Consider the following 14,895-nt stretch of genomic DNA (forward strand, 5'->3'; position numbering starts at 1 on the left):
AGTACAGAGCTTGTAGCAGCAAAGATAATACTATTCTAACTAAATCCTGGAAAGAACAGAGCAATTTAATTAATAAGAGAAATCACCCTTACCTTTATCTATTAAAAATTTAAATCTTATCTGAATTTGATTCAAACAAATGCTTGGAAGTACTTAGCTTGTAACAGCAAAGCTAATACGGTACATCTATTTGAAGATTAATCCTAGAGAAATGATCAGATTAGTTTGACTAATAAGAGGAGAATACAAGAAGAGATAAATGAAATTTAGTACCAAAACTCTTTATTGCTACTGTTCGAGAGAGAGTACATGTTCAGAATACGGTTATGTGCTGTATGGCTCTGTCTGTGCCTTTCCATGGCAGACGGTTTTATTTATCCGGGGTTGCACTCTGCATAACTGCAACCTAACTTTCTTTCCCAGCTTCAATTTCTAAATGGCTTGCTTCCTACATAAGTGTAGCCCTAACTTGCCTTCCCTCCTGTTCTATGTATTACTCTTTATCCCTTGGTTTGGACTAGTCATAACAGGACATAAAGTGGCAATGTTGTTAGGCAGATCAGGGTCATACTTGAATGTACCCTGCTATCCATTTCATCACAGGATGACCACATACCTAAAAGGGTTTTGGGCTGCCTGACTATTATGAAAAGGGCTTTAATGCCAGTAATCTTAAAAGAGACCAACATTACAATTACACCATGATTCGTTGGATTTGATAATGAATATTTTTTAATGAAGTTTTTGGGGTGAGGATTTCTAAAGCTGATATGGGTGGTTGTTTGTACTGCAGGGTTTGATGCCCACTTGAGCTTTAGGATGCTGTGTGAATATTGTCTTAATATAGGAACTGGTTTCTTCTATCGAGGTGGTTTGTTTGTGTGCATATTTTAATGACTGTATCATTTCCTTAGGCAGATGCTCTATTCAGTGCAGATAATGGGGTCAAGATTTCTTCATCTGTTTTGTGCACCAGTTTCCATGCAGGTTGTTAATGCTGTGATAAGTTTTCTTATTTGATTTGTTATTTTAGTTCCAAAATGGTGCTAAATTGGTTCTTAACAAAGGCGCAGTTACTTAATGGTACTCATTGTGATGTCAATGATCATTGTGTTATGTGGGTCATCATTTTGAGCTCAAATTTTAACCAACATTAGGACTTTCACAAAACTATTTTTACATGAAAATTATTTCTAGTTCGGTCATTCCTGCTTGGATGATTTCTAATGAAAATTTTGTTGATCAGATTTTTTATTTGTTATTCCCAAAATGTATTATTCCTTTTAGATATTCTTCCTCAGGTGATTTCTAATGGTAATTTGGTGATCACATTTTTTTCCTTAACGTAGTTACTGCTTTTCCTATTAGTTTTTATCTATATTGCTTATCTGGTGTAGTGATGCTCTTGATAGGAAAAGGTGTTGAGTGTGTAAGCAATGATATCTGGTTGTGGAAACGGACGATGGGGAGCTTGATTTCTCTGATGATGAAGTATTTCCTAGTCCTGATCTAGTTACCCACTTTTCCATGTTGACATCCATGGACACATTTGTGGATGATGTTTTGAAGAAAAATAGTCACACATGCACACACACTCATACCTGCAATCCCCCTGGACCAGATAATGCACATACCCATACTTGTTATCATACTCATACTCAATTTATCTCTACAGAAGAAGAGAAGGGTTTGCTTGAGAAAACAGAGCAATGCACAGAGAAAAAGAAAAGGCCCTTAGGGAACCGTGAAGCTGTCAGAAAGTATAGGGAGAAAAAGAAAGCACATACTGCTTATTTAGAAGAGGAAGTGCAGAAATTGCGTTTGATGAACCAGCAGTTACTGAGAAGACTGCAAGGCCAAGTAGTTCTTGAGGCTGAGGTTTCAAGGTTAAGAACTCTTTTATCTGACTTCAGAGTAAAAATAGAGTCTGAGTTAGGCACTTTTCCTTACCAAAGCCCATGCAGTGGGAATATTAAAGAAGGGAATTGCATTTTCCAACCTCACAATGCTGGAATTACTGTTCATTGTGAAACTGAGGTGACCTGCCCTCATGCACCTTTAGAGACATCTAGGACAGCTGCAAGTCAAAATGGTGATACCCTGCCATGGGAAGGAATTTGTGAAATTTCTAATCCTAATTGTTAAGGTTTTAAACTGAATGGGGATTTGGCTCCACACTTCTGAAGCTCTGAAAGTACAGTAACAGCAGAACATTCTTTAATTCCCAAGTCTTATCAATATCTGGGAATCTTTCCTGACAAGGAGGATTGGTCTGAGTAGTAACATTGGAGTATTGGCCATTTTCGTAATTATGGTTTTGTAAAGAACATAACTACAGATCTACTTGAAGGGCAGTGCAATGAAGCAACATTCGTGATGAAAATGTATCTTCAGTGCACATGCACATTTAGTTTTGAATAGCCAATATTCAAGGTTATCATCAAAGAGAAGAATAGTTGGATGTTGAGGAAGTTCCAGTGCAGAAGAATCTTCAATATGGCTAATTGATAGCTGGAAACTGTAGGAAATTTGTAATTTTAAAAGGATTCTTGAAAATGGCTAGTTCTCTTGAACCTGGATATAAAACTACTTGTTTTGGGCATATGTTACATATACCTGGAGCAGATATCAAACAGTAAGAGAGGGGCATAGAATGTGGACTCGTTGGATATCTATAAATGCATCCTAGTTTGGTTCAGCTTGTGATGTGTCTATAGTTATACTGTTGTTTCTGTGTGTTCTTGTTGGGTATACAGGGACACTTAGAAGGTCACCTTGAAACAAACTGAAAGGTCTTGAGCATTTTTAGATGCTTCTAATGTACTTTTAATTTTATAATTTAAATGTACAAATTTGTAGTTTTGATGTAATGCACGCCTTTGATGCCAGGTAGTAGTTACAAACTTACAATACAATCCTTGATGTAAATCTTAGCTCGTTTGCAATTGCATCTAGTTTATACGTTTTATTTTCATATGTGAATTTATTGTTTGCAACTTTGAAGTCCTTGGCCTTTAGCTTTTCAATTTAATCACAGTTCCCAATTAAACCTTGAAAATATTTGACTTCTTATAGCAGCAACTCGCATCCATTGGTTATATTGTGTAAAGGGATTATTTTATTGTTCAAGGATTAGCATTGCAAAATTTGCAATGCATGCTTTCCAAAATTTATAATTTTCAAACTATATTGGTAGTTTACTTTCTGCAGAATATCTGTATTTTTAATTGTCCTTAGTGTACATTCAATGTAATGCAAATTGTTAGTGATGAAATTACTGGTTTGGATTTGGTAAGCTTCCTTTACTTAAATAGAACTTTGTAAAGTATAATTTTTACATGTTCCTGAAACTTTTTGGTCTCATGTTTGCTTATACTAGCTTAACATTAAATCTCTCTCGGTGTGCTAGAAGCCAATATAATTTTTACATGTTCCTGAAACTTTTTGGTCTCATCTTTGCTTATACTAGCTTAACATTAAAACTCTCTCGGTGTGCTAGAAGCCATGTGTTGGCTGATACAATTTTTAATCGTAGGTAGCAAATTGTTAGATCGTAGAACATCTACAATTCTTGCATTGATCCCTTGATAATCAGACTCTTATGCAATCAATGGTGGAGACCAGTGAGAGACGTTTTAAGTTTTTGAGTTTTTGATTATGGATAAAATAGATTTGAAGGGATCCAAAACCCTTTACAAAAAGCTGCTTATAAGATAACCAATCCTAACCAGCAACAATACCAAGGAACAAAATGTTGCACAAAAAGTAGACATAACAAACCCGCAGCAGAACCAGAGAACAAAAAGCTGCCCCAAAGGAAAGAAACAGCAGACCTGCAGCGAACAAACAACAAAGACCCAGCAAAAACCAGACAAACAACAGAGACAACAAGAACTACTTTAACATATTCAAAGTACCAGCAGCTTCAAGTTCTTGCTGGTACATGTTCTAATGAAGTTCATACAACTTTTTTAAGTCGTCCTTAAGTGCTTCCGCAGATTTCTTCTTTCCTCAAGTCCTAGCACTAGGACCTTGATGACTAGAGAGACATTCTAAGTTGTTCTATGAGGGATGTTCATAATCATAGTATTTTTGTCGTCCATATTATTGGTGTTTGTTGACTGGTGAAACTGATTCTTTCTTGATAGATTATAGAGAACTTTGTTAAGAACTTAAGACATATTGTGAAGGAGATGCATCCATACTTATCTCATGCGTATGCCTCGGTCAATGATTTTACTTGTGCATTTTGATACAGACTGTTTGATCCTTCTATTTTTGAATTTTATCGAGAACCATGATGATTCCGAACTTTATAGTTGATCAACAATGATTTGGACCTTTATAACTGATCCATCCAGAACATACTGAATTTAAAAGAGATTTCTCGTAGAGTGGTTTCATTTCACTGTTATTCTTGTTAGCGAGTCTTACCATGTAATTGATAAGATGGTGAAAAGCTCTTTAAGTGTATTAATATTCTGGAAATTTTCATTTTTCTGATTTTTTTTGTTCTTTGTAAGTTGCTGAGTTAATGCTTAGCATATGATTGGAAAGTCCGTAGGATGCCTATTGTTTATAGACAAACTTAAGAGTTATTTTGTCAAGCGTTAGATAGTTTTGATATAAATCTTAATTAATTGTGATTAGATATGCTTTAGAAAGGCAGAAGGTAAGCGTACCCGTTACTGTTCTGATGTAGCTGTTCACCAGAATTGTAACGCCACCCCATGGGACTGGCTGCAAACTAATCAGACAGTCAATTGTCCTATCATCAATGGCAGCCATACTCCAACATTTGGGGAGAAACAACCCTTAGTGAGGCATTTTGGTCAGCTGCATGGTCTCCTCTATAGGATTATGCTAATTCTTTATGGCTGGATAAATTGTGGCCAGAACACTGCTATTTGATCCATTTGATCAGTTGGTTAAACTGGCCTCAGAGCTACAGTTTGCTTGAAGCGAGGTCAAAGTAAGATCGACCTGATTTGGGGAAGGAGCTTTTGAGTGTTGGAATAAATTGACGATAAATTGGGTGGTGTGAGCATTCATCGATTTTTTGTTTTTAAGATTTTGTTGTCAATGTTGGCTATTGATTTATAAAACATCAAAACAAAGAAACAGGGATAAACAAGAATAAAGCAATCATTCGTGAGTGAAAAGAATTCTTGTTGCACAACAAATGCTAAGAACCTGCTAATATTTTCTGGGTAATTGTAGTTTGAGGTTGCTTTATTGGAGACTCTGATTGACGACACTTTTTAGTAAAAGAGATTTTATTCATGTACATAATTTACAGTAGCTTACAAAAATTAAGCTCACTGACAGGGCACTTGTTGTGAGGCTCAAGTCCATGTAGCCTATGTATCTTAAGACCATAACATTCTCGAACCAATTAATAAATCGAAATAAAAAACTGACAAGAACATAGAGGACTAAAGATATAAGGCAGTGCAGGTAGGGTCAGGAATAGGTAGCAGGGGCATCTTATTGGCACTGGATACAAACTTCTCCTCATATTTGGGTAGCTGCAATATGTTGAATATGAAGTGTGAATAAATCAATTAACAGAATCAGAAATGAAGAAGGAAAGACACAAACAAATTGGGACACAAAACATCATATTTACGTGGTTCACCAAATTGACTACATCCACAGGGAGCAAGGGAAATCTCTGTTATTAATATCTCTGTTCGTTTACACATACAGCAATGAGCATACTTCAGTTATGCAATACTAAATTATTACATTATCCATTTGGTTTTATAAGTCTTCAAACTAAAAAGAAATGCCAGCTGTCATGCAATGGAGGTAAAACAGTGAGTCCGTTGGACTTCACATTACCAACACAATATTCATCACGCTGTTTGCTTCCTTGTTATATTTTCTACCTATAGACTGAAGATTCACCTGAGAAATGCTTAAGAAGAATGGCTTTAATAGTGTAAGATATCTCAACTGATTTGAAATATCCTTTGTTCACGGCTTTAATTATGAAATTTGAGTCCCCATAAACTTATACAGAGCTTATTCTATTCCCGTTGGCCAGCTTAAGCCCAACTTGAGGAATTGAGATTCGGCATTATTATTAGTGGTAAACCCGATCGCCCCAGAATATCCAAGAAAGATTTCCCCATTTTTGAGATCCACAACACCATCTCTAGCCGTTCCCAAGTTTCCTTTAGAGGTGTCTGTTGTCATTTTATGACACCCTTGGTCCATCACTGAAAACCGATCAGAGATACGATCCATGGACCGGTGCTGCCCCAGTTGATCAAGGAGAAAAGTAGTGGATTTATGAAGTGTGAAGTGTTGTCTTGCCTGGAGGAAGTTTCTTCCTTAGTGCCTCTTTCTCTTCCCTGGAACCCCGAGGTTCCGCAGTTCCTTTCCTTAGTCTTATTTCCGAAGTTCCCTGGAACTCCGAGGTTCCGAGGTTCTTTCCTTTCCTTGTCTCCTTTTCTATTCCCCGGAACTCTGGAACCCCGAGGTTCCCTCCTTTCTGCCTTTTCCCTCTTCCCCGGAACTCCGAAACCCCGAGGTTCCGAAGTTCCTTCCTTGCTCCTCTTCTCAGTTCCCAGGAACTTGGGAACCCTGAGGTTCCCAAGTTCCTTCCTTCTCAGTTCCCAGGAACTCCGGAACCTCGAGGTTCCAAAGTTCCTTTCCCTTGCCTTCTCCAGAACTCCGAAACCCCGAAGTTCTGAAGTTCTCTTCCTTTGCTTCCCCTCTTCTTTCTCGGAACTTCGGTTCCGAAGTTCCTTCCTTAGCCCTTTTTTCAATTCCTCAGAACTCCCTGCTGCTCTCCTTTCTCCTTCTCGAAACCTCGAGGTTCTGAGGTCCTTCCTTAGTCTTCCCCACTTCAGGAACATGAGTTTCCGAAGTCTTCCAACTTCTTTTCGGCTTGCATCACTTTCAGATGGCATGATCAACACTCAAAGCTTTAAATGCTCCGACGACTCTTGTGACTTGTGCGCCTTCTTTTCTGGAGCTATAGGGGTGCATTTAATGATTTTTGCAGGATTTCCATCAAAAGAGGTACAAGGCCATGCTTCTTGTGGTTACTTATGTCATGCCTGCATGCTCTGATTTTGGAATGTCAGTCAATTCACCTTCTTGAAGTGCCTTTCTTCTTATGATTGCATTTTCAGGGTATGGCTAGGTTGCTTGTATATACAAAATCTCAGGTGCATGCACTTCCCTGCATTCCTTGATTGACATTTCCCTGCATACACAAGGGTTAAGGCTTCTCTTCCTTGACCAATGGTCTCTCCTATGCGACCAATTTTCTATATAAAGGCTGTTAAGCCTCATTGTAAAGGGTTCTCTTCCTGCTGGCTTGAGCTATTCTATGCTCTTTCACTTCTCTTAAGGACTTGTGTATTTTTGCATTTCTGCAACTGTAAGTTGGCCATTGGCCTTTGAATGAATTGAAATCATCATTTTTGCCTTACTTCAACTTATGGATGTTGTGTATTTGTTCTTACCTTCATTACAAGTGTATGTTTGTGGCTTTCTTTCACATATATGTTGTGTTAACCTATTTCTGGGTGTGACTTGTGGGAAACCTTCTCCCCTTTGGAAATTCAACGAATTCTAACCTCCATACATGCATTGGGGTCAATACAACTAAAGTTTGTGCATCTCATGGGTATTTTAGTTGATTCTTTGTGCCATTTTGGGTAGGGAGAGAAACACACTCTTATCTTGGTGCATCACCTCCTTTCATTTTAAGCATTTCCCTCTTCCCTTTTCCTCTGCAGATTGTTAGGATAGGCTTAGGAGTAAGTTTTGAAGTGTTGAGTTGGTTCAACACCTGCACCTAGATTGAGAAGGAAGCCGACCTTCTCCGGAATCAACCCCCTTGCGCAAGGTCCCACACTTCGGGGTTGTTTCCATGTTTCATGAGGTTGTTGAGTTGATAGCTCAACAAGGGTGCAATCTTTTGTGAGAACAGTTTTTGGCACACTCGGTGGGACTGACTTTTGATGTACATGCTAAGGATTCAATGTTGTTCTTAGTGTCTCAGCCTTTAGAGGCAGTCATCTTTCAAGCACTTGGCGACTCTGCTCACAAGTCCAGTTCTTGTTCATGCCATGTTCCTAGCCTCGAAACCCCCAAGTTCCCAAGTCATCAGCTCCGGAAACCCCAGGTTTCGAGGTGCCCAAGTCCTCAACTTCGGAACCTTGAGGTTTTGAAGTCATGCAGTCCTAAGTCCAAGCCAAGTGAAGATTTAGTGTGTTCTTCAGTTCATCAAGCCTTTGGAGGCAACATCTTTCAAGCACCTAGCGACTTTGCAATCATTTGGTGGATCTGTGGTATGTTATCAATCTCTGGTTGAGAGGGTCCGTCTGCTCTCTTTAAGCATTTTGTTAAACAAGCTCCATCTCTTTCAAATACTTTAATATGAGTTCATATCATGGGTGTAACTTCTATTCACCCCCATTCTATGAGAATGCTAGCCGTTTTTCCCCTCCTTACCAACATGATTGAACTAGGACTGCTCCTAGTTTCAACCCAAATAACTTCACTTCAGCAGTAGGCGGGTACTTTCCTAATGCTTGCCACCCACCCACCCCTGCTCAACCTTCTTGGCAGCCCAATCAACCCCAAGATGATGAAAAAGGTAAATTGTAGAACTCAAAAAGTGTGTTGCTTGATCTCACCAAACAGTTGGAGTTGAAGAGGCAACAGGAGTGGGATTTGCAATAGGATCAACTTGCTTATCAGGCTCAGCTTCAGCAACAACAGATGGGAGCCCAAAGACAACATGATGAGTTCCTTGCAAGGCAACTTGCCTTTGCTAGGAAGAAAGAAATTGAGCAACTAGCAGCCATAGAGATGCGGCTCATACAGGAGGAGGTTTTTGCCCCTAGGGTTCCTAAGTTTGAAATCCCAAGCTTCAGGCAGGGGATACCTCCCAAGCCTTCAACTAATCCCCCTAGTTTTAAAATTCTAAGTTTCAAGGGAGCTCCAATTGTTGTTATACAAGAGCCTTCTCCTCGGTGCCTTTTGCAAAACGCCCCACCACCTAGGCCCTTTCCTGATGCTGTCTCCCTTTTTAAGGGCGGACTTGTTGTATGGAGGAGGGATGGTTCCCATCCTCATCGTGACGAAGGAGTTCAATCAACCATTGGTGAGTCTTCATATGGTCTAAAGGAGGAGGAATCGGAAATGCTGCAGGAGGATATTGAGAACAACCAGTTGCAACAACAGGTCATTGAACATGAGGAGTGTGAAGGTAAAGAGGAGGACGTTGTCCACTCATTTGACAATCTTCCTTTTGTTTATTGATCATGAGGAGAAGGATATGTCTACACCTCCCCCAGTGGTAGCTCTGGAGCAACAAGCTAGTCTTGAGGAGGGCACAAGGGGTAATGGTTTTGCTGCAGATTGCATGGCGGATGAATCGTGCCATGAACCTAAGGTTGTTGCATTATGCCAGGAGGAGGAAACAAAAACAAAGAGACAATTTGAAGATTTTAGTTCTTTTGAGGTGTCTCATAATCCTGAGATTTGTGCTGATGAGTTGGATATCAACACATGTGATTATGATGTATGCTGGTTCTCCCCTATCCCTTAAAGTGATGATGTTGAATATGAAGTCTTCATTCAAGGTGAAGATGTTTCTTTTGGCATTAGGGATAATGTGCCCGAGCTTGAATGTTTCACTTGGGACCAACATGCCAAGTTTGATGACGTTGAGCAACAACATGTTGGTCATGCCGACAATCTTTTGGTTGCTCAACTTGACAGTATACTCGAGCTTCAAAGTTTCTAATTTGATGTACCTGAAGAGTCCCTTTGTGCAGGCCAAGACAAAGATATGGTATACTTTTCATCACTATATGAGTTTGAGGCCTTTTCCTTTGGTTTCAACTAACACCAAGACGAGGTTGGCTATTGTGAAAAAAATGATGCCCCTTTGTATAATAGAGATGCCTTCTCTTTTGCAAGGAGTAGTTCTTTTGATGCTAGCCAACTCCTAAAAGACTCCCCCCTTGCTACTATGTGTATGCTTCATGCATCCCCAGATGTCTCATGTGGCTATCTGGTGGCTATTTTCTATGGCTCCCTTATGGTGGCAAGGTAAATGGCGAAGTGTTCTTTCACCACATGAGTAGTATGTGTGATCTAATGCATACATACACGAGATTTCAACCATTACTGCTAGATGGTGAATGTAACTATGGTATGAGGGGGATCAGCTCCTTCAAAAGGTTCCTCTTTGACAGAGGCAAAAGCATCAGTTGCCTCTTACTATAAAAATGTAAATATTAGTTAGGTTTCTTGTTTTCCAAGAAGTGCATGAGCACAGGCTGTTCCGCTTCAAAATGGCTGATCTTGATCCTTTGCAGATTACAGAGGAGAGAGTTTTTTTCTTTCTTGCAGTTGTGACTCAGTGCCCAATGGATGCTCAAGGCTCCTAGACTTCATCCTTAGCAGGCAAACATCCTGTAAAGGTTGCCAAAAATATTGTCATTTTATGACACCTTTGGTCCATCATTGAAAACCGATCAGAGATACGATCCATAGACCGACGCTGCCCCAGTTGATCAAGGAGAATAGTAGTGGATTTACGAAGTGTGAAGTGTTGTCTTGTCTTGATGAATTTTCTTCATTAGTCGCCTCTCTCTCTCTTCCTCAGAACCTCGTCCGAAGTTCCTTTCCTTAGTCTTCTTTCCGAAGTTCCCCAGAACCCCAAGGTTCCGAGGTTCTTTCCTTTCTTTGTCTCCTCTTCTATTCCTCGGAACTTCAGAACCCCGAGGTTCCGAAGTTCCTTTCTTGCTTCCTTTTCCCTCTTCCTTGGAACTCCGGAACCCTGAGGTTCCGAAGTTCCTTCCTTGCTCTTCTTCTCAGTTCCCAAGAACTTCGGAACCCCGAGGTTCCAAAGTTCGTCTCCCTTGCCTTCTCTGGAACTCCGGAACCCCGAGGTTCCAAAGTTCCCTCCTAGCCTTTCTTCCTTCCTTTCTCCAGAACCCCGAAACCTCGAGGTTCCGAAGTTCTATTCCTTTGCTTCCCCTCTTCTTTCTCGGAACTCCGAAATCTCAAGGTTCCGAGGTCCTTCCTTAGTCTTCCCCACTTTGGGAACCTGAGTTTCCAAAGTCTTCGAACTTCCTTCCGGCTTGCAACACTTCCGGATGGCGTGATCAACACTCAAAGCTTTAAATGCACCGACGAATCTTGTGACTTGTGCGTCTTCTTTTGTAGAGCTACAAGGGTACATTTAATGATTTTTGGAGGATTTCCATCAAGAGAGGTACAGGGCCATGCTTATTGTGGTTACTTATGTCATGCTTGCATGCTCCAACTTTGGAATGTCAGTCAATCCACCTTCTTGAAGTGCCTTTCTTCTTAGGATTGCATTTTCAGGGTATGGCTAGGTTGCTTGTATGTACAGAATGTTGGGTGCATGCACTTCCCTGCATTCCCTGATTGACATTGCCTTGCACACACAAGGGTCAAGGCTTCTCTTCCTTGACCAATGGTCTCTCCTATGCGACCAGTTTTCTATATAAAGGTTGTTAAGCCTCATTGTAAAGGGTTCTCTCCCTGCTGGCTTGAGCTATTCTATGCTCTTTCACTTCTCTTGAGGACTTGTATATTTTTGTATTTCTGCAACTGTAAGTTTGGCCATTGGCCTTTGAATGAATTGAAATCATCATTCTTGCCTTACTTCAACTTATGGATGTTGTGTATTTGTTCTTAACTTCATTATAGGTGCATGTTTGTGGCTTTCTTTCACATATATGCTGTGTTAACCTATTTTAGGGTGTGACTTGTGGGAAACCTTCTCCCCTCTTGACATTTAGCGAATTCTAACCTCCATAGATGCATTGGGGTCATTCATACAACTGAAGTTTGTGCATCTCCTGGGTATTTCGGTTTTATTCTTTGTGTCATTTCGGGTAGGGAGAGAAACAATCTCTTATCATGGTGCATCACTTCATTTCATTTTAAGCATTTCCCTCTTCCCTTTTCTTCTGCAAATTGTTAGGATAGGCTTAGGAGTAAGTTTTGAAGTGTTGAGTTGGTTCAACACCTTCACCTTGATTGAGAAGGAAGCCGACTTTCTGCGAAGACTCGACCCCGTTGCACAAGGTCCCACATTTCGGGGTTGTTTCCATGTTTCACGAGGTTGCTGAGTTGATAGCTCAGCAAAGGTGCAAGCTTTTGTGATAACAATGCCATCAAGGAAGAGGGAAAACAAGAAGGAAGAAGAGGGTTATTGTTTTGAAGGTTTTTTCATTTGCTGCATTCACTTATTTAGGTACTGGTAGAATCTTTCAAAAGAGCTTGGATATAAATGACAGTGACTCAAAGGTGATAGCGTTGGTTTCGAAAGAAGAAAGCCTCTCTAGCTTTCAAAAGACCACCCCAAAAAAATCTATGAATGGGGATGTTTGCTTCAGAATAAGACAATCATTCGTGAGCGAAAAACACTCTTGTTGAACAACAAATGCTAAGAAGCTGCCAATATTTCCTCGATAATTGTAGTTTTAAGTGATTTTATTGGATATTCTGATCAACGCCATTTTTTTACTAAAAGTGATATTACTCATGTACATAATTTACGACAACTTACAAAAATTAAGCTCATTGACAAGTTACTCATCGCGATGCCCAAACCTATGTATCTTATGACCATAACATTCTCAACCCAAATAATAACTAGAAATAAAAAAATTTCAAGAATGTAGAGGATTAAAACAAGAAGGCAATGCACGTAGAGTCAAGAATAGGTAGTAGGGGCATCTAATTTGCACTAGATTCAAACTTCTTTAGATATTTGGGTGTGTTGGAAAAATGGTGTGTCAACCTTGCATTTACATAAGGTTACTATTTATAGTAAGTTTTCGTTTTAGTCTGAAATGGTTCAAAAAAATATCAAAGCTTCAGATTGGCTAGATAAGCATGCCGGTAAATTTTTGTCGTAAGATCATAACTAGTTTTTAAGATATTAAAGTTTTTGTTTTTGGAGGTTGTAATGAAAGGTTTAAATTCAATTTTGAGGACTTTAGAAAGTTCGAAACGTTCTAAAAAGTGGGCATAATTGGCGCAACGAGTGCTTCAAACGGTTTGTCAATCGGATACCCGATTCACAAATTATGACCTTCAGAAGTTTAGCCTCCTAAAATAGGAAATATAAAAATGCATCAGATACATAAATGAGCTGTAAAAGGGAGGTACATGTGTTGATATATGTTTTGACACATGATAGGGCATCTAGATTGGAGATAAAGTCGGTTCCACTTTATTGGGTGGTTTTAGCCCATAGTCTTGTAATACTATTTGACGGTTTCATGTATTGTATCTTTTATATATATGAGGTGAGTGAGATAGAGGTTGTGTGTAAGAGTCTTATAGCTATTGAGTTACCTCTGAATCTCTGATTGGTGGTACTCCTGTAAAGAACTTTCTCTACAATTATATTGTAATCTGTTATTGATTTCTAAATAATATATTGGGTGGCTTTTAGAGTGGGGTTTTTCTCTCGAAAGGGTTTTCCTTACGTAAATCACTATGTTGTTGTATACATGCTATTATATCTATTTCTGTTAATTTTCTGTAACTGTTGTAATGATCTGTAAAAGTTTTTTCATTATCCTCATTTCAAGGTTAGTGTAGGAAGTTGTTCCGCTATTTAACTTCCTTACAAGTGGTATCAAACCTTGATCACCTTTGGTTTTAGTTGTGGGTTGTTGGGTTTTTTGAATTAATCCAAATTTGAGTGCGAGCTTATGCAGAAGATACTTTTTTTTTTTGATCGGTAAAAAGTCGAATTCTGATTTTTTTTTATTAATTAAAGAAAATGATTACAAACTCCATTTAGTGTGGGCATCGATAGGAAAGAATGGAGGAAGAAAACCTCCGGTCTCGCCCAGATCCCATAGGATCAGAATCTAATGATACCTAAAAGCAAGAAAGAGAACCAGATACAATGGCCCCTGGGAAATCCCATCCGGTCAGGGCTATATGACAAAGAAATATCATTCTAGAAATCTAGAAGTTCTGGAAGTGATGCTTCAGTCTAAAAATGATAACTAATTCGCCTATGATAGCCGGAATCAAATCCTTGGGAGCAAGTTACAAAAGATTTGCAAAAGATCTTTCGACCAAGATCAGTGTAAGAGAAAACACTACAGAGCTTAAATAAGAGAGCTATGACAAGAAACTCCCTGAATGAGAAATGAGGCACCAGAAACCTAAAACCTCAAGGGGAGGCCTCTGTAAGGCTAATAGGGACCAAACTTGCATACAAATCACCAGGCAAATCTTACAACAAGCACTTAACGAGAAGTTAGCCCAGAAAAACTTCACAACAAGTAGTGCCAAACTTTCACAATAAATCTGCAACATCCTCAGAGACTATAGGAGATGTTAAGAATAAAAGCTCATGTCATAGAAAGCTAAAGACCCAGTGTCGATTTATAGGAATGCAGAAGATACTTTTTGACTTTATTGTGCACATGAATTTTTAGATGACAAGTTCATCAGAGAGAATAAAGGTGAAGAAATTTTTTGGAAGTAATTTTGAGATGTGGAAGCTGAAAATAGAGGATTTGTTAATAGATCGAGATATGTGGGATACTATTGATGTGAATGTCTCAAGACCTTCAGATCCTACTGGGGCTGCTCAGTATGATGTTATGGACCATTAAGCCAAGGGTCTGATTAGATTGTTCTTGGTAGACTCTGTTCTAATCAATGTCCACGAAGAGACCTCTGCAAAGAAGCTATGGACTAAGCTTGGTGAAATGTATCAAGCCAAATCTTTATTGAATCGAATTTTTTTGAGGAAGAAATTTTATTCCTTGAGAATGGAAGAGGGTGGATGGATTACAGACCACCTGGAAGCATTTAATATAGCATTTAATATGTTGGCCGCTCAATCGGTAT

General features: G+C 39.2%; 1 protein-coding gene across 1 annotated transcript; it reads left to right on the forward strand.

The window, feature by feature from the left end:
• Positions 1–1,440: 1,440 nt before the first annotated feature.
• LOC131061205 (basic leucine zipper 19) lies at positions 1,441–2,870 on the forward strand (the record flags this gene model as incomplete). The annotated part of the gene is made up of 1 exon (XM_057994740.2): positions 1,441–2,870. A coding segment is annotated over one exon (705 nt), but the record flags the coding sequence as incomplete, so codon positions are not given.
• Between the last annotated feature and the right edge of the window lie 12,025 nt (positions 2,871–14,895).

This window comes from Cryptomeria japonica, chromosome 7 (assembly GCF_030272615.1).
Source record: "Cryptomeria japonica chromosome 7, Sugi_1.0, whole genome shotgun sequence".
NCBI lineage: Eukaryota > Viridiplantae > Streptophyta > Pinopsida > Cupressales > Cupressaceae > Cryptomeria > Cryptomeria japonica.